The sequence below is a fragment of the Amphiprion ocellaris genome, chromosome 18, assembly GCF_022539595.1.
Source record: "Amphiprion ocellaris isolate individual 3 ecotype Okinawa chromosome 18, ASM2253959v1, whole genome shotgun sequence".
Lineage (NCBI taxonomy): Eukaryota > Metazoa > Chordata > Actinopteri > Pomacentridae > Amphiprion > Amphiprion ocellaris.
Window position 1 is genome coordinate 6779880 of NC_072783.1, and position 20310 is coordinate 6800189.

The 20310-nt window shown below is 41.6% G+C and overlaps 1 protein-coding gene, 2 long non-coding RNA genes and 1 other non-coding gene across 5 annotated transcripts; 2 read left to right on the top strand and 2 right to left on the bottom strand.

Annotated features, from left to right (window-relative positions):
- LOC111585265 (cGMP-dependent protein kinase 1-like) lies at positions 1–15549 on the top strand. 2 transcript variants are annotated; one of them, XR_008599481.1, is made up of 11 exons: positions 1–556; positions 651–753; positions 7636–7775; positions 9370–9459; positions 9549–9690; positions 10478–10641; positions 10724–10846; positions 10917–10979; positions 11053–11119; positions 11576–12713; positions 12817–15549. XR_008599481.1 is itself a non-coding variant. In XM_055004578.1 (10 exons), the coding sequence occupies exons 1-10, from the start codon at positions 417–419 to the stop codon at positions 11672–11674; spliced, it is 1131 nt and encodes a 376-aa protein (XP_054860553.1). In that variant the 5' UTR covers positions 1–416; the 3' UTR covers positions 11675–15549. The 2 variants fall into 2 exon arrangements, 1 of the variants encoding a protein (XP_054860553.1); XM_055004578.1 differs by having other exon boundaries at positions 11576–15549.
- Positions 5214–6764, bottom strand: LOC129347393 (uncharacterized). Its single transcript, XR_008599482.1, has 2 exons — positions 5756–6764; positions 5214–5641 (listed from the first exon to the last, which is right to left on the bottom strand). It is a non-coding gene; the product is annotated as an uncharacterized LOC129347393 (long non-coding RNA).
- Positions 15550–18121: 2572 nt separating the features above from the next.
- On the top strand, positions 18122–20046 carry LOC129347466 (uncharacterized). Its single transcript, XR_008599581.1, has 2 exons — positions 18122–18323; positions 19393–20046. It is a non-coding gene; the product is annotated as an uncharacterized LOC129347466 (long non-coding RNA).
- LOC111585268 (U6 spliceosomal RNA) lies at positions 19314–19421 on the bottom strand. The gene has a single exon (XR_002747811.1). It is a non-coding gene; the product is annotated as a U6 spliceosomal RNA (small nuclear RNA).
- Positions 20047–20310: the final 264 nt, after the last annotated feature.

The following is a 20310-nucleotide window of genomic DNA, read 5'->3' on the forward strand; positions in this document are numbered from 1 at the left end:
TGCATTTCCTGCTGCAGCTCAGACGGACCTGAGGCTGTTTCAGGTTCTGTCCTGCTCCAGCTGGACCTTCAGACCTTCAGACCCTCAGCTGGTCTTCAGGAGATCACAACCATCTAAGGTTCTCCGCTCAGGTTGGTTCCTTCGTGACCTTGATGCTCAGAGATCTGGAGGATCTGGACCAGCGCCGGTTCCCCCTCAGCAGAACCTCGGACCTCCAGCGCCGCCTCCATCATGTGAACTGGACGTGGAGCTATTCGTTTCAGACGGTTCTCTTACGGACGCTCTGCAGAACCTTCTCCTGAGGCTTCAGCTTCTCAACAAGTCCAGATCAACGTTCCTTCACATTCCTGATTTATTCCTGGTTCTACGTGGACTAAAGTGTTCCCTCCTGCTGCGTGGTTCTGCTGGTTCTGGAGATGAGGGAGCTCCTTCCTGACCTGACCAGGCGCCAGCGGCAGCGTCTCACCAGCCTCCCTGCTCCTCCAGCCTCCTTCCCCATCACCTCCTTCTCCATCCACACCTCCAAGAAGTTCCCCTTCTTCCACGTGGTCAAATGCTGCAGGTGTGGAGAACCTTCGCCTGCCCTGCTGAGGGTTCTAGTGAGAATGTTCTGGTGGTTCCTGAGCTCAGCGAGGCTCTCTGTGTTTCACCTGCAGGTACGAGGCCGAGAACGCCTTCTTCTCCAGCCTGAAGCTCACCGACTTCAACATCATCGACACGCTGGGAGTCGGAGGCTTCGGACGAGTCGAGCTGGTGAGTAGATCTGAACCAGAGCCTTCAGAGAACAGAACCAGAACCTTCAGAGAACAGAACCAGAACCTTCAGAGAACAGAACCAGTGTCTAGAACCTTCAGAGAACTGAACCCGAACCTTCAGAGAACAGCACCAGAACCAGGTTTAGTCTGAGACTGATCGAATTGTTTCAGTTTCTTCTCATCATTGTTCCAACAAGAAGATCAGATTAAACTCAGCTTCAGGTTCAAGTTTAATTAGAAACTAAAACCAGGTTCAGTCTGAGATCACATTAATAAATAATAACAATAATAATAATATATTTAATGTCAGAACATTGTAGTGAGAAACAAGTGTGTTTCTTGTGTTATTTGCAGTAACTTTCCAGTAGCCTATCAGTAACTGGAAACCAGTTCATCCTCATGTGATCCAGTCAGAACCACCAGTGGAACCTGGTTCTAAACCTGCAGCAGCATTATTGGTTTCCATGAAAACAGAGTGTTAAATTAACAAGTTTATTTTCCTTAATGAGGTCCTGGGCTCGTTAGTTCTCCTCGTAAACTTGAAGCTGCTTCACTTCTATGGAGGACTAAAAGTGCCAAAATTAAATAAATAAATACATCATTAAATAATTAATTAAATATGTCATTAATTAATTAAAATTGGAATTAAATATTTCATTAATTAATTAAAATTGGAATTAAATATGTCATTAATTAATTAAAATTGGAATTAAATACTTAAATGTGTTATTAAATAAATATATCATTAAATAATTAAATATGTCATTAATTAGTTAAAATTGGAATTAAATATGTCATTAATTAATTAAAATTGGAATTAAATACATAAATGTGTTATTAAATATGTCATTAATTTATTAAAATAACAATTATTTTAAGTAAAAAACATATTTCATTATTTCACGATTTAATTAATTATTTCATGGTCCTTGTGTTGCAGTGGATCATGAATTAATTTTATCTGTCAACCTCGCCCGTCAAAGTCCGTGGGCGGGACTAACGTGAATCAAGTCTAATCCACTGCTTTTGTCTGCCTTGAAACCGGAAGTAGAAGTCTTTCTAAACATGGAGGCTGTGTAGAGGGAGAGTCGCTGTGAACTTTCTAGAGAGTTGGTGAGAGATATTTTAGACCTTGCAGAGTATGTGGAAGCAGGACCTGCTGACCGCGAGCATGTAGCGTGTAAAGCAGAGGAATTTATTGAAGTTGTTGAAGTTATTTCCGCACTTTCCGACCAAGATGTTGACCGTAGAGTGACTGCAAATTTAGAGGAAGTACTCCGCCGGTTTTCTGGTACCAGGGTGCAACAGGAGCACACACAGGGACCAGGGCGTTTGGCATACCGAGGGAAGTTCTGGAACATCACGTTCTTTGTGGATTACCAGCCTGTCAAATTGCAGCGATGCTCGGAGTGTCGAGCGCTTTTCCTTTAGGACCTACTCGGCGCGGCACGGCTCCGCTCGTCTTTGTTTAGCCGCGATTCCACAAGCATCTACTCGGCACGGTACGGCTCGTCTCATCTTTGTTTGCGAGCGTTTCCATACGGACTAATTTTCAGCACCTTCTCGGCTGAGGTTCCCAGCGAGCTGAGATGAGCCGATAATGTGGCGTTTACATAGTGCAGGCCACTGATTGGGCAGGGAGTGACGACACAGAGCAACTTCAGCACGAAAACAAAATCCTGCATTAAAAAATGACTGTAAACAGCGACGGTGTGCATTGCTCTTCACGAAACTCTCTGTTCTTCATAATTTTAATGTGACAGCCAGACCTGTACCGTGGGTGAATGAAGAGGTCGAGACTTTGTCTTTGGTGGTGGATCAAAGAATACAGAGAGAGCTGGACGGAGAAAGTTTATCAGGAGGTCTCTGAGCGGATGGCCGCTCACATATACAGTAGACTGTATATAAAGAGAACAGAAGCAGTGTAGGGAGAAGCTGAAAAAGCTCAAAAGTGACTATCGGTCCACCCAGGACCACAACGGCCGGCGTGGGTCAACCAGGAGGTGTTGGAAGAGGTTTAATGGACGCTATTTACTGGCACCGCACCGGCGAGCAACAGGAGGGAGACTCAGCCGCTTCATTGTTGGAGACGTTCGAGGACGGTGAGTGTTTTGTGACTTCAAGAAACGTATACATCATTTATTCCATTGGTGGCAAGCTTCTTTTAAGCAAACAAGTATTTTTAGAAAGTAACGTCGTTGTCTCCTGTAGCAGACAATAAGATAGCTAGTTAGCCATCGGCGCTAACTCCGTGCTCTGCTTGTATTTCGTGCTGCTGTTTCTAACGTTTAGCTCTCAGAAGCTAATACTTCAGTCAGCATGCCGTGTTTTTCTTGTACTTAGAGTGAGTGTTTATTTCTGTTCAAGAATCCCTTTCCACATGCGAAGCCTACTCCACCTCCGTCGCGGAGCCCCCGGCTGCCCTGTCTCCTCTCCAGCACCAGCTCGGACACCGACACCAGCACGTCACAGCAACGTCTTATCACCGGTAAGACACGGTAAACAGAGAGCATGGTTGATTTTCGTATTATTATTACTACAGGTGTAAATGCCTGCAAGCATGATCAGAACAGCGAGACCAATGACCAAGAATTGAGGCAGGTGTAAATGCAAACTGTGCAGCAGCCAGCTCAGGAACGCCTGATGAAAGCTACATGTAGCTACAGTGACACATAAACAGAACACATGCAGCTGCATTTATTTTCCATTGACTTAACAAGTAAGTCACTCTAATTAATTTACGTTCTGGTGCAGTGTAGTATTGCAACCATTCTTCTTATAGTCACTAGGTAGCTGTGAAACTGAATGAAAATATACATAAAATGAGAAAACATAGCTCTTCTTAGCAACTCCAAAATGTGCACAGGATGAAATGAAGTTCACACCACGTCGTTTTTGTTTGTGGTGGAGGAGTTACTGCTTGTGCTTTGGTTAAAGCGAAGAGTGCCAGAAGTTTATTAAAGTATCAAAGACATGATCATGATTGAAAATGGATGGACGGGTGGCTAAACACATCACATCATAGCTGTGGAGTCCTTCTAGCTCCTGGGGACTACAATCTCTCAGGACCTCCTGAAAAAGGCTCAGCAGAGGATGTATTTCCTACAACAGCTGAGGAGACATGGCCTGCCACAGGAGCTGTTGATCCAGTTCTACACTGCAGTCATCCGATCTGTCCTGTGCACCTCTGGATCAACCACACAGCAGGACAGAAACAGACTACAGCCCATAGTACGGACTGCAGAAAACATCATCAGAGACCCCACTCACCCTGGACATTTGGACTACAGAGCCCTGTACACAAAAATCACCACTACTGTGTTTATAGCAATTACCATTTTGCTAATGTGTTCATACATTCCAGTCTAGCTGTACATTTCTGTTTATATTGTGTTCTATTTTACTATTTCTTTTTCCTCCCTGTTCCTCTTTCTATTGTTTATTTTTTATTATTCTCTTCCATATTCCTAGGATGACACCAACAGCCGAAACCAAATTCCGTGTATATTGTGTACTTACTTGGCCATTAAAGCTGACTCTGATCACTTTTCTGTCTTTGGTCTAGGCAAGAGGAAAAGGGGCAACAGAAAATTGGACCTTCCTAGCGTACTTGTGGAGATGCAGGCTGAGGAGGAGTGGAGTCATGCCCAGCATGATGAGAACATCTGGTTGCTCCTCAGCGAGGCAAGAGAGAATGAAGCGGCCTTGCAGCGGGAGGAGATGGCCCAGAATACTGCCTTCAACCAGTCATTCCTGGGTGTGCTGGGGCAGCTGGGGCAGGCAGTGCTGGGTGTGCTGGGGCAGCTGGGGTAGCTGGGTAGGCAGTGGGCAGCCGGCGAGTGTGAGCGAGTCCACCTCCCATAGACTTGAGATTTACAAATGCTGGTCATATAATTAGAATATCATGAAAAAGCTCGTCTTTTGGACAACTGTCAGGTCAGTAGTCTTCCCCATGATTGTGTAGCCTACAGAACTAGACTGAGAGACCATTTAAAGGCCTTTGCAGGTGTTGTGAGTTAATTAGCTGATTAGAGGTGTCTTCAATATTGAACCTTTCTACAATATTCTAATTTTCAGAGATACCAAATTTGAGATTTTTGTTAGTATTCAGGTATAATCAAAGTTAAGAGAAATAAACATTTGAAATATATCAGTCTCTGTGTAATGAATGAGTATAATATACAAGTTTCACTTTTTCAATGGAATTACTGAAATAATGAACAACTTTTTTCATGATATTCTAATTATATGACCAGCACCTGTAGTTGTATATAGTTTTACTTTTAGCCCTCCACTGTAGGAGAGGCCCACCACAGTTTGTACTTTGCACATTGTAAATAGTTTTGATTTTGCTGCTGACTAATAAACTATTTTGTGACTTATGTGACTGCATCACAACTTCTCATTTTGTCTGTTAAGACACTGGTAGAAAAAGAGTCAACAGTCTGAACCAAACAATTCTATATTCCCTAATAATGTATTTGTGTTTAATGGGATTTAACATGTTTTAACACAAACTCCTTTATGGTTCATAATTCCGGTGACTGAATTACACCAAAGCAATACTGATTTATCAAACTGTAATTTTCTTAAAACAGCTGTTTTAATGTTTTGGCGTTTAATTTTTTATTTAATCTTGCTAACCTTCACAAACAAACAATAGCATAGACACATCTACAAAAGTTTATTGTCAGAATTGCATTAAAGAAAACAATAGCGGTCCGGGGACCGAAAAACAGAAGTATAACAAGAAGAATAACTTTGCATGACACGTAGTGCATCAGTGCATCCTGTACATCTCTGCCCTCCTCCTCTACACCTTGTGCTACTGCAGGCTCATGTGCTGCTGCTTCAGGTAAATCCCATGAAGTCTCATCAGACAGCATCTGAAACACATACACAGCACACATATTTTAATACCTAACAGCGATAAACTGCAGCCATTACAGGGTCGTTCACAGGACTGATACACGATAGCTAGCGAACTAGCATTAGCTTACCCTCATATGTCGTCTAGTTCATATCCTCTTGTCTTCGGCTTGATACTGCTGCATCGCCTCCCAAACTCTCCTGTGTGTCTCCTCAGTGTTTCGACTCGCCGCTCTCAGCTTTCTCCGACTCTTCTATTACTCTGAATCTGACAGAAAGCCACAGACCGAGCAGCAGGTGTACTATCGCCTCCATGTACATTGTTGCATTGCGTTTGTGTCGCACAGAAATGACGGTAAGGGACTTTCGGGCCGCCGTGCTATGACGACTCCACCCACGATGAGGTGGTTCTCAATGTAATGGAAAAACAACTAAACCGAGACGAGCCGTGGCGCGCCGAGTAGATGCTAAAGGAAATGCTAAAGGAAAATTTGTCTTGCACCGCATGTATCAACATTTGGGAAAGAGGACCGAGTCTTTAGCGGTTGCTAATAAAGTTTTGTTTTATTGAGTATCCAAACCAACGTAGAGGTGAATAGCGCCACCCAGTGTATCGGAATGTGTTCACAAGCTCTGCGTCAATCCATTATCTGGAATCGATTTGCCTTGACTTGATGTGCAGGGTAACCAATCAGGTGTTAGGATCCGCCCACCGACTTTGACGGGCGAGGTTGACAGATAAAATAAATTCATGATCCACTGCAACACAAGGACCATGAAATAATTAATTAAATAGTGAAATAATGAAATATGTTTTTTACTTAAAATGAATTGGTATTTTAATAAATTAATGACATATTTAATAACACATTTATGTATTTAATTCCAATTTTAATTAATTAATGACATATTTAATGCCAATTTTAATTAATTAATGACATATTTAATTATTTAATGATATATTTATTTAATAACACATTTAAGTATTTAATTCCAATTTTAATTAATTAATGACATATTTAATTCCAATTTTAATTAATTAATGAAATATTTAATTCCAATTTTAATTAATTAATGACATATTTAATTAATTATTTAATGATGTATTTATTTATTTAATTTTGGCACTTTTAGTCCTCCATACACTTCCAGTCTGATGGATCCAGCAGCATGATTGGCTGCTGCTCTGGTGGCGAGGGGGGCGGAGCCTAAGGGAACCCCTGCAGAGGTTTGTCCAAAAACTGGAAGGAACCTCCTCAGGGTCTGTAGAGTACAGATATTTATAGACGGAGGAAAATCTTGACCTCCAATCTGCTGCCTGGCCTCAGCATGGGCTGACATCATGGCAAGAACACGGACCGATCAGTTTACATCATGGCAAGAACACGGAACCGATCAGCTTACATCATGTCGAGAACACGGACCAATCAGTTTAAATCAGTTATTATTATTATTATTATTATTATTATTATTATTATTATTATTATTATTATTTTATTTCAGTTTAGTTTCAGTTTAGCAGTTCGATGTTCCGTTAATGTTTCTGGACCCGTCTGGATGTTAGCATGTTCCAGTTTTCCTCCAGCTGCTGCCGTTCCTCCATCAGCACCTCGTTCCTCCAACATTTCAGCCGGAGCTCAGATAACGTAACACGAAGAACCGGCCACAAATAGAGGATTATGTCATGTTCTAATTACAGCTCAGAGACTGTTAATGTGCAGTGGAACCCTTCAGAATGTTTAAGGAACACGTCAGAGCATGTTGAAGAACCAAGCAAACAACCAAACACAGTAGTTTAGATGTTCTGTTAAAGGTTCCCTGTTGTGTAAGGGCTGTTCTGCTGAGAACCTTATGGGTTCTGTAAAGAGTACTCAGACAATTTGAACTGTAATTGGAACTATATAAATAAAACTGAATTGAACCGGCTGTCATGTGACCTTCTATCATGTGACCTTCTGTCATGTGACCTTCTATCATGTGACCTCTTGTCATGTGACCTCCTGTCATCCAGGTGCAGCTGAAGAGCGACGAGGCCAAGACGTTTGCCATGAAGATACTGAAGAAGCGTCACATCGTGGACACGAGGCAGCAGGAACACATCCGATCAGAGAAACACATCATGACCGAGGCGCACTGCGACTTCATTGTCAGGTTTTAATGTCAAATATTATTAATTTACTCCAGTTTTACTGTTCATTAGAAAATGCACTCATTACCTCAGAAACACACGTCATATTTAAGTACAGTATTTCATTGAATTCATGCACTTTTCACAAACCACTAGCTTAGAATAGCATAAAGATGGAATACAGGGGAAAACTATTAGCTTAGCTTGGCATAATAGATGAAAACAAAGGGAAACTGCTAGCTTTCACTTAGCATAAAGACTGGAAACAAGGACAAACTGTAACTTAGCTTAGCTTAGCATAACGACTGCAAATGGGGCAACTGCTATGTTAGCCTAGCACAAACACTGGAAATGAGGGGAAACTGCTAGCTTAGCTTAGCATAAAGATTTGAAAGAAGGGGAAACTTCTAGCTCAGCTTAGCATAAAGATTTGAAACAAGGGGGCACTGCTAGCTTAGCTACCTTAGTGACAAGAAGCAGGGAAGACTGTTAGCTTAGTAAAAAGACTAGAAACAATGGCAGACCACTAGCTTAGCTCAGCTTAGCACAATGACAGGACACAGGGGAAAGCTGTTAGCTTAGCTTAGCATAATAGCTGAAAACAAAGGGAAACTGCTACTTTTGCTTAGCATTAAGACTTGAAACAAGGGGAAGCTTATAACTGAGCTTAGGATAAAGACTGTAAACAGGGCAACTGCTAGCTCAGCTTAGCATAAAGACTGCAAACGGGCAAATGCTAGCTTAGCTTAGCATAATGACTGAAATGGGGCAACTCCTAGCTTTGTTTAGCATAAAAGCTGTAAAGAAGAAAATTTCAAAAGATTCTTTCACGATTAACAAATTTTGAATCTTATTTTATCTTTAAACTGTTAGTTTAACTAAGCATAAAAACTGCAAACATTAGGAAACCACTAACTTAGCTTAGCATAAAAGTGGGATACAGAGGAAAACTCTTAGCTTAGCTTGGCATAATAGCTGAAAACAAAGGGAAACTGCTACTTTCGCTTAGCATAGAGACTGTAAACAAGGGAAAGCTGATGACTTAGCTTAGCATAAAGACTGCAAACATAGGGAAACTGCTACTTTTGCTTAGCATAAAGACTGTAAACAAGGAGAAGCTGATGACTTAGCTTAACATAAAGACTGGAAACATGGGGAAACTGCTAGCTTAACTTAGCATAGAGACAAGAAGCAGGGAAAAACTGTTAGCTTAGCTTAATGTAAAGAGTGGAAATGGACAAAAACGGTTACCATAGCTCCGTAAAAAGACAGAAAACAAGGGGAAAAGGCTAGTTTAACTTACCATAAAGGCAGGAAGGGGGAAAACTGTTAGCTTAGTAAAAGACTGTAAACAAGGGGAAATCACGAGGTCACTTAAGCATAAAAATATGCAATATCAGTAAGTGAACTTTTTTGTCCAGAAAACAAAATAATTTAGTGAAGAAGTTGTTTGTTTACTCATGAAGCTCTTTGGCTTTAAACAAACATTAACATCAAAGCAGATGAACAGCATATAAAACACACAGTAGTACTGAATGCAGCAACATACAACATATAATAGAATAACAGAGTACATTGAGTACATTATTTATACTGATGGGTTGTTGTTATGTTCAGGTTGTACCGGACGTTTAAAGACAGTAAGTACCTGTACATGCTGATGGAGGCCTGTCTGGGTGGAGAGCTGTGGACTCTGCTAAGGGACAGGTAACCTCCATCAAAACATTTTTAACTCCAGGTTGGTGATGATGATGAAAATGTCCGTCAGCATTTTACAGCTTCCTGACCTGTTTCAGGGGTTCGTTTGAAGACTCCACCACCAGGTTCTACACCGGCTGTGTCCTCGAAGCCTTCGCCTACCTGCACGCTAAAGGCATCATTTACCGAGACCTGAAACCCGAGAACCTCATCCTGGACGGCCGAGGATACGCCAAGCTGGTACTTCCACTGCTGTTAGCATGCTAGGCTAAGAGGGGTCCACCCTCTGAGTGGAACCACCACCAAGTGTCATTTAAATCTTCATGCTAAGCTAAGCTAAGACAGTTGCTTCTCCTTGTTTCCAGGTTTTGTTCCAACTTAAGCTAGGTTTCTCTCTTGTTCCTAGTCATTATGTTAAACTAAGCTAGCACTGTTTGTAGTCTTTATGCTAAGCTATCAGTGTTTTGCCCTTGTTGTCAGTATTTAGGGTAAGCTAAATCAAGAGAGTGGGTTTTCCCTTGTTTCCAGGTTTGACCCTAAGCTAAGCTAAAGATAGCAGTCCCCTGTTGTTTCTAATCTTTATGCTAAGCTAAGCTAAGCTAAGCTAAGATAGTGGTTTCCCCTGGTTTCTGGTCTTTATGCTAAGCTAAGCTAGGGATGCTTGCTTCCAGTCTTTATGCTATGCTAAGCTAGGATTTTCCCCTGGTTTACAGTCCTTAAGCTGAACAAAGCTAGAAGTTTCCCCTGGTTTCTCCTCTTTATGCTAAACTAAGGTTGAGTTTCCCTGGTTTCCAGCCTTTATGCTAAGCTAAGCTAATAGTTTCCCCTGTTTCCAGTCTTTATTCTAAGCTATGCTAATAGTTTCCCCTGTTTACAGTCTTTATGCTAAGCTAAGCTAATACTTTTCCTCTGGTTTCCAGTCATTATGCTAAGTTAAGCTAATAGTTTCCCTGGTTTTAACAGATTCAACTGCTCAGAGATAAATACTGAACCGTGAGTTCAGGTGTTACCAGCTGTGTGTTTTCAGGTGGACTTTGGTTTTGCGAAGAAGATTGGGTTCTGTAAGAAGACCTGGACATTCTGCGGGACTCCAGAGTACGTTGCTCCTGAGATCATCCTGAACAAAGGCCATGACGTCTCAGCAGACTACTGGTCTCTGGGCATCCTGATGTACGAGCTGCTGACAGGCAGGTGAGGAACCCACAGGTGCGCGGGTGGAGTGGTTGCCACGGCAGCAGAGTCGGGTTCTCACAGCTTCCGTCTGTCTGTCCAGTCCTCCGTTCTCAGGTCCGGATCCCATGAAGACCTACAACGTCATCCTGAGGGGCATCGACATGATCGAGTTCCCCAAGAAGATCACCAAGAACGCCGGCAACCTCATCAAGAAGCTGTGCAGGTAGGAGGTGCTGTGGGCGGAGCCTGTTCTCACCTGCAGAACCAATACTGAAGGAACATTTGTGTTTCAGAGATAATCCGTCGGAGAGACTCGGAAACCTGAAGAACGGAGTCAAAGACATCCAGAAGCACAAGTGAGTGAGCAGCAACCACAGAACGTTTAGAACGTTTACAGAACACGAAGTAACTCTGAGTGTTTGTGTTCAGGTGGTTTGAAGGTTTTAACTGGGAGGGGCTAAAGAAAGGAACTCTGACTCCACCCATCACACCTGGGGTAAGTACCAATCAAACGCTCCACAAACTCCACACCCTGAAGGTTCGTTCCTCCAAGAACTTCTGGTGTTTTTAGACTCGTTTTTCTTCACTGTGGTTCATTTTTACAGTCCTGCAGCTCTGTGGAATCAGAAGGACATGAAGAAGGAGAGAGAATTCAGAGATGTCTTCTGGCAGTAGGACTTTAAAACTTAGAATAAACCAGGAACCAACGTGTCCACCAGGTTTCCTCAGATGTTAAACTCTGAACTGATGTTGTCTCCTCAGACTTCTAGATTCTCAGTCATCCAGGTCCTGGTAGTCATAGGAGATCTAGAACTGGAGATCCTGGAAGACATTCCTAGAAACGTCTTCCAGAACCTCCAGTTGCTTTCCCCTGAAGCTCCTACCATCTCCTCATCCTGTAGATGTTTTTCCATCTCCATGTTTTTCTGACTTTGTGTGTTTCTGTGTTCAGGTCTCATCTGCGACCGACACCAGTAACTTCGACAGTTTCCCTGAAGACACAGATGAACCGCCGCCAGACGACAACTCTGGGTGGGACTACGACTTCTAAACCTGGAGGAGGAGGAGGAGAAGCTCCTCAGCAGGATGAGCAGATGTTTCCTGATGTTTCTCAGATGATCTGAGTTCTGGATGTTTCAGGAAGCAGGAGGACGATGAAACCGAACCGACTGATCCTGGTTCAGATCCAGGATCCACCTGAAGCTGCGTCTTCATTGCAGGTTTCTACCTTTTACAGCTTCAGAACTTCGATCAGCTGATCTGATCTCAGAGCTGCAGAAAAAACCTTGAACATGAAGCTTGAATAAACCAGAAGAGTCGGATTCATCTGCAGAAGAACTTTGTGGATATTTAAAATGCTGCAAGAAGATTATTCAGAGTCTGTCAGCTCTAAAGAGGAAGAACTCATTTCTGCCGGAGAACGTTTGGACAGATGTTTCAGTTCAGGCTTTGTTTGGTCCCACATGATGCTGCATCTCCTAAATCTGGTTCATCTGGAGCCAAAGTCACCATGAAGTGCTTCCAGAGGAGGAGGAGGATCCTCAACGTGCTACTTCAGAGACCCAAAGACCTCTAGAGTCCACAAAGACCTTCAGAGGTTCCACGAAGACCTTCAGAGTCCACAAAGACCTTCAGAGGTTCCACGAAGACCTTCAGAGTCCACAAAGACCTTAAAAGTCCACAAAGACCTCCAGAGGTTCCACAAAGACCTTTAGAGTCTACAAAGACCTCCAGAGGTTCCACAAAGACCTTTAGAGGTTCCACAAAGACCTCCAGAGGTTCCACAAAGACCTAAAGAGGTTCTACAAAGACCTCCAGCGGTTCCACAAGACTGGAGGTCTTCTCACTGAAGGTCACGCTGTGGATGTTAAACTGTATTTCCAGAGACTTTTCCTACATTTTGGCCTTCAGACCAGGATCTGCTCATTAGTCCATCATCTCTGGAGGAGGATCCTCAACGTGCTACTTCAGAGACCCAAAGACCTCTAGAGTCCACAAAGACCTTCAGAGGTTCCACGAAGACCTTCAGAGTCCACAAAGACCTTAAAAGACCACAAAGACCTCCAGAGGTTCCACAAAGACCTCTAGAGGTTCCACAAAGACCTCCAGAGGTTCCACAAAGACCTTTAGAGTCTATAAAGACCTCCAGAGGTTCCACAAAGACCTTTAGAGGTTCCACAAAGACCTCCAGAGGTTCCACAAAGACCTAAAGAGGTTCTACAAAGACCTCCAGCGGTTCCACAAGACTGGAGGTCTTCTCACTGAAGGTCACGTTGTGGATATTAAACTGTATTTCCAGAGACTCTTCCTACATTTTGGCCTTCAGACCAGGATCTGCTCATTAGTCCATCATCTCTGGAGTTTCTTGCAATTTTTCAAATCAGACCTGAGAGTTTTTCAAAGTCTAAAAACTTTTTTATCCAGTTTTATTATTTGTGGTTTAACTTTTATCAAAAGATCAGAAAAGCAGGAAGCAGTTTGTTTTTACTGGATCTTCTTCTAGATGTTTAATCTGCAGCTTTGAGGTTCTGGTTCTGGTTCTGGTTCTGGGGCAGGAGACCTCTTGGAGACCTCGAAGCACCGCGATGCCTTCAGTCTCTGGACGCCATTTCTACTTTTTAACTTCCTGTTTCCTTTCGGTTGTGAGTCTTTGGATGCAGATGTTCTGAAACCTCCAAATCATCTCAGACACGTTGGTGGATCAGCTGGTAGTCTGAAGATGTTTTGTAGAATGTTTCAGGAATGTTCCAAGTGTTTCTGAGATATTTTCAAATCTTTCAGCTTTTAAACAGAATTCAGTAACTTTTCCTAAATCCACAGATTTGTCGTGAAGTTTGTTTAAATAAAGTTATTTTTTCTCAGACTTCAGCAGAAACATTCAGAGATAAACTCTGGATCCAACAAACACTTTTATTCTGATTGTTTTATTCTAACGTTCTGCTGCAGAGTTCAGATGAAGAACATCTGCTGCTTTCATCCTGAAACAACCTGAAGGATTTCTGTTGGTGACCCAAAAAAAAGTCTTTTAAAGAAATAACATGAGAAGTAAAGAACCGGACTTCAGTTAAACTCATCAAGCAGCTGATGAAGCATCATCCTGGAGTTAGAACGTTGATCATCTTTAGTCACAGAGAACGATTCATGATCCAATCAGTCAGAACCTAAAAGTCCAATAAAGAACACAGAACACAAAGTTCAAACAGCAGCAGGAAAATAAAACTCAAATAGAATCAAGAAAAACAGTTTGGAGACGAAACGTAAGAGACCGAAAGGCTTAAAGAACCAGTTTAAAGAACCCAAACTTACTAGGAACCAGTTTAAAGAACCCAAACTTACTAGGAACCATTTTAAAGAACCCAAACTTAATGGGAACCATTTTAAAGAACCTAAACTTACTGTGAACCAGTTTAAAGAGGCTGGAACATGAGTGACGTTCTCATATTTCTTAGTTCTGGTTTGTTCTAAAGGATTTTTTGGAGTTCTAAAGCCAAGACTTTCTATAAAAGCTGCTGATCCTGGTTTCATTTATTTCTGTAGAACCTTTACCAGTGTTCTTGAAGCTTCTGCAGCAGTGTTTCCATGAAGAATTCCAGTTTGTTCTCTGCAGAACATCTGATGTTCCTTCTGTTGAGTGAAGGTTGAAGGGACTCGTGCATGCTTCAGTGAGATGTCGATGTTCCGTATGTTGTCCACAAACACAGCCAGCTTTTTATATTTGTGTTCTTGACGTTCCTCGTGGCCTTCCTGTAGTAGCAGCTGATTCTTGTCTTCTGCTGTGATATTTCCAGTGATGTGACTTCTGTGCATGAGAACAGAAAAACAGTTCCAACGTTGAGGTTCCTCAGAGAACAGTCCGGTGGTGTTCAGCCGTTTGTTGGGAACTTTTATTTACCAGATGAGCAGCGGAGACTCGAGCAGATGAAATGTTTAAAAGTCTAGAACCTGGTGGAACCACAGAAAGACTTTTAGTGGTGACGTTTGAACCGAGACGTCACCAATAAATGTCTGCAGGAACCTTTTCAGAACCTTTGGAATACACTGTTAAAAAGATGGACGAAGCCTCTGAATGTTCTCCACCTGCATCCTGTCCTCAGCCAGCAGGAGGCTCCACAGCAGAATGAGAAAATAAATCTTTTTCCATTACCTCAGTTAGCATTCTCCTCAGGAGTTTATGGTCTTAATCTGTGTTTTCAAGGTTCCTCTAACACAGTGTGTTGTTGATTGAGTAAATTTTGGTTCCACTCAGAGGAAAACATGATAGATCAGTGGAGAATGAAGTCCTCAATCCATCAGTCAGATCTACAGCCCCGTTTTAACATCCCGTTAAAATAAAAAACAGGATTTCAGAGCTAAAACTCCAAACTGGAGGCTTCACTGTGGCCACGCCCACCTTTCAAATACAGTCTGTGAGGTGGAGGTAGTTAGCCTAGCTTAGCATAAAGCAGCTAGCCTGGTTCAAAGTTCAAAAATACACCTGAAAACCTCTAAAGACCTCTAGACCTTCTGGATCATCTGGTAAACACTCAGAAACCCAAGCTAATGTTGTCATGGTTACCTGGTGACCAGGTAAGCAGATAACCAGGTAACCAGGCTGTTAATGAAAACCATTGATGAGTCGGAGACATGTTCGGACCAGAAGGATTAATGTTTGTGTTTAACTTCTAATGATGATATTTATGATATTTTGTGGTTCTGATTTTGTGAAGCTTGATTTATTTGTATATATTTGAAATATGAAGTTTCAGCTGTCCTGATCATTATTGTTCTTCTTCTTATTATTATTATTGTTGTTGTTGTTGTTACAGTGGTTGCCATGGTAGCTGAAGAAATCCTCCATCAGTTCAAAAAGCTTTATGGTCTCGACTGTTATGACTAAAACTTTGCCAAAGCTGTGGGTCTGTTCAGAGAATAAAGCCGTAAAATAACCACGTTGTTTTGTGTTTGTTCAACTTTGAACTGAATGAAACCAAAATGAAAAACCTGAACACAAACTTTAAGTCTGAATATTAAAGTGACTGAGTTTTGAATGGAAGTTTTTAAAATAGTAATCTAGTTTTTTTAAAAGTGTTCAATTTTTTATTTTTGCTTCAATTAAAGCCACAGTAAAGGAAATGATATTTTAACTGGACTAAGTGATTAAATTCCATGTTGTGTCTGGCTTACCTTTTACTGTAAACTTTACCTGTTTGATTTCTTAGTCCAGGTTTTTATTATTTTTAAAATGAGCTGTTTACACACAACACTGTAATATGCAGATAATATGTGAATAAAATATGCTAGCTCTACTAGTTAGCATTGACTAAACAAGCTAGCTGGTAGCTAGGGTTGCCACCCGTCCCTTAAAATATGGAATCGTCCTTTATTTGACAATTAATTGTTGCGTCCCGTATTGAATCAATACGGAACACAAGTTGTTCCATATTTACATAAATGTCCCGTACACGTCTGTCAGACACTCATCCAAACTGTAGAATGAACAAAATAAAACACAGGAAATATTAAGGACAGCCAATTTCATCGTCGTTGGACCTATGTAGCGAGGACCCGATGCAAGGTCCAGCGGACAGACCTCAGACTTCTCTGTGTGTCCAGTCCTGTGGTCCTACCTGGTCCTGTCTCAGGTTGCCTGGTTACAGACGCTGCTGCTCCCGCACATTTAAAAATGTCTCCACCTGAAACTCCACCACGTCCAAAGAAGCAAAAACGTTTGCAAAAGTACAGACGTGAGTGGGAAGAGTCGAACCCCTGGCAATGGGTACAAACTGTGTTTTCTGTTGCTCATGGATTAGCTGAAGTAAGGCAGCATCAGGAGACCAACATGTAAGAACCATGAGAACAGAGAGAACCCAACCAGCAGGTCACAGTTTATCATCATCTAATCATCTTCTGAAGTCCTTATGGTGAGAGACATCAGTATCTGGTTGTGAATTTACCAGAGGATGCTTGTAATCCTACTGATGTGGCCATAGACTCTACACTAGTTTAGTGACTCAATAAATGTATATGTTGTTCATTATTTTTTAATGCTTTTTAGTTTTTAATAAACATTTATAAAATAGCCTATATGTAATCAATAAATGGTGCCTAAAGAAAAACTCAGAACTCTGATATGTTAGCAGTACTAAATAAATAATCAATAAATACATGCATACACACATAAATAAGTTAATACATTCATGGTGTTAAGATAAGATTTAGATGATAAAAACAACTGTGTAGAGAATTTCTTTGTCCAGTATTCTGCATTTAGTTTATGTTTTTGCAGAGTCCAGTATTGCACACTGGTTGCTCATTACATTTTATTTTATTAGTTGGTTTCACTGTTTAAAATGAGGCCACTTCTTTTCAGACAGAACCTGTGATAATAAAACAATACAAAATTCTTAGTTTCGTGTTAATAAAGCACTTAAAGCATTAAGTATGGCTAAATGCTTTTTTCAAAATTCAATATACCACTCCTTGGCTGGCAGTGGCTCCGAGTTCAGTAAAGTTGGAAAGATATTCACAGATTCAGACTTCTGACATCAATAACTCATTAGATATAGGTTATAAAACATAAACAATGCCTCTTTTCCATCATAGTAAGGTAGACAATGTGCTACATGCCCAGTATTATCAAAAGTAGCTGCAGAAATAACATTGGTGTTTATGCGCAGCCGGCTGCAAATTGCAAAACCCCTGCAATAGGGAAGAGAGACACAAATATTCCAACACTTCACTCTTATACACTGTAGTGTCACCAAAATCACTGCAGCCTTCAACTGGCTCCTGTTGACACCAATCTTATTCCTGCAACTTGAAAGACAGCTACTTTAGATAAAACTGGGCTTGTAGCACATTGTCTACCTTACAACGATGGAAAAGAGGCATCGTTTAAGTTTTGACAACGTTTATCTAATGAGTTATTGATACTGGAAGTCTGAATCTGTGAATTTCTTTCCAACTTTATTGAACTGTGGCCCCGAGGAACCGTGGTGGGCATCCTTTATTTTAATTTCTGAAAGGTGGCAACCCTATTGGTAGCTGAAAGGTTAGCAGAGAGGAAAACACGGCAAAAGCTAGCTGACAAAACAGTTTCCACACAAAGCTTTTATAAATATTTCATCCTTTAACAGTGTGAAGATTTAGCTGAACTCTATGGTGCCTCAAACCTCCCGCTCCTGTTAGCTAGAAACTGTATAAAATAAATAACTGTTAGCTCTGTTAGTTAGCATGAATGGAACGAGCTAGCTGCTAGCTAAATTGCTACCTAGCAGCTAGTAAAGCTAGCGACAGCACCAAACCACAGCTTACTTTAATAAATATTTTCACATTTAGTTTAATTTTTACAACATTTTAGATTTCGAATGCATTTAATGGCCTTTTATTTGTTTCCTGTAAGTTTCTCAATTTAACTGAATCATTTGAACTTTGAGCAGCAGCTCCAAGCACCGCAGGACTCTTTAATATGGTTTTATTTTGGAATAACAGCGCCGGATGCAGCTTCCTCCATCAGTGTTAATTTCCCGTTCTCCGTGGCGCGGCTCGGTTCGGATCAATCAGCAGAAAGACGTTCATTAAACGGTAACTAACGGGACTCTGAGCTAACGGACCCGGTTGTACCGTCAAGTACCTTAATGAGGAGTCGATGTTACAGCGGAGAGACGACGGTCAGCTCCGGTAACGGACACCGACGGAAGGAGAACTCCATTAGCCTCCAGGTTAGTGGCTAACAGTAGTTTAACTTCTACAATGTTAACTTTTAGTCTGTCAAAAAAGTGTCAACAAGTTAATTTTGCTTCAGTAATTAGTGGGGAAAGTTTTGACGTCGTTTAAAAGACGGTAATTACTTGTTAATAATCATCAGATTGTTAATTGATTTGACCTTGGGTCACCTTAACCGTTTAGCTTCAGTCTGACTCCAACCGACAAGTTCCGGCACCGAGCAGCTTCCTGAAATTAAGCCTTTATCCAGTTATTAGCTGGCCTGTAATATTTCGTTATCAGCCTCGTAGATTAAATCGAGTTATGTTGATGCATTAATAACATTTAGTCACCGTTTTGGCAGAAAACCACAGAATTTTCTGTGACTCTTATTTTGAAGGACGCTGCCTGAAGTGTGTGTTATTTCCGCTGTCTGTACTCGGTGCTGACGTCGGTCTCCGTCGAGCTCCGTTCAAAACCCGGCAGAATAAAGACTCGGTTCGATTTCTCACCGCCTAATGGGTGACATAAGACAGGAGAGCTTTTCTGTAACTTCTCCGAATCTCTTCTTTCATTCGGCAATGATTGAAATTAGGGCAGAGCGCGTATTTAAGTTCAGTTTTAATGTTATCCTCTCGCTCACCGCTACTTCATCGTTGCTTCACATTAATGTAAAATGGACAGAAAATGAACGGAGTCCGGCTGTAGAGACGTTACCTTTACAGACCGCACATCAGGACGTTTCCTACAGTTTATGTGGGTTAATTCTGATTAAAAGGATTTATTTTCATGATTCTCAGTGAACGTCAGCCGGTGTTTTGTCATTTTGTACTTTTCGGTTGTTTCCGCCTGTCTGTGTCTGAGCCGCTGCAGTACCACTCTCCGCCTGAGCGACACCGATGCAGTCAGGGCGGTGCTGTTTCACCAAAACGCAAATATTACCAAAATTCATTGTTATTTTTTTATTACGATAATAATTAGGGTTACAATATGCTTTTATGAAAAGCGAAAAGTGAGAACGCTTCACGATTGTGCGTGTCATCCTTGCGCCAGGGGCCATGCTAATCTTCTCTGTATCGTTCCCAGTTTAGTACGTGTGTTACAAGCTGCAACACACCAGCGGCCAGGCTCTGAGGAGGCTTTGAGGGAACAGCTGGATCTGAAGGCAGCTGCAGGGTTCAGTTCTGAGAACACTCTGGAGCCTCCAACCAGCAGAACAGAGGACTAGAACCAGCCCTGGACACAGATCAGTGCTGAGCTGCAAGTTCTGCAGCTGCTGAGACACAAACTCTCCCCGACCCGCTGCCTGGGTCTGGACTCTGGACGGGTTTCTGTGTGAGTCTGAGCCGAGGAGGAGTCTGGGATTTGTATGCAGAGCAGCTGAGACAAAGAGACAAAGAGACAGAGAGACCATCCTCCTGCCTGCTGAACAAACAGACAAACAGAGGATCAGACCCAGCAGAACCTGGTTCTCCAGCTGTTTGTTCTGCTTCAACTTTTTTTAATTCACCTTTATGTCCTCACTGTGAATCTAAATGGCACTAATTTACCCACAAACAGCTTTACAGAATCACATCAGTTCATTTTACTCACTTCTCCTGCTCTAAATGCTTCTAAACATTTAAATACAATAATATATATTTGTTTATAAATGAAAATAAGAGAGAAGAAATAAAGAGTTTGATGGAAATCAGTCAATTTATGTTGTTCATGAAAAGAGAAAATAAAGAGCAGCTTCTACTGGATGTTCTCATCTCATTTATTTACAACAGAACAGAACATAATAATAGAATAATAGAATAAACTGCAGTTACTTTCTGTCCCTCGTCACACAAACGCACACTGACCCGGAAGTGAAGCTGTTGTAGTTCTTACATGTGTCCGCCAGGTGTCGCTGTGAGATCACTGATCAGGCAGCAGCAGGTGAGTCTGATTGTCCTCCAAACTTCAATCATTTTAATAAAACCTTCTGATTAAAAGCGTTTAATTCTTTATTTTCATGAT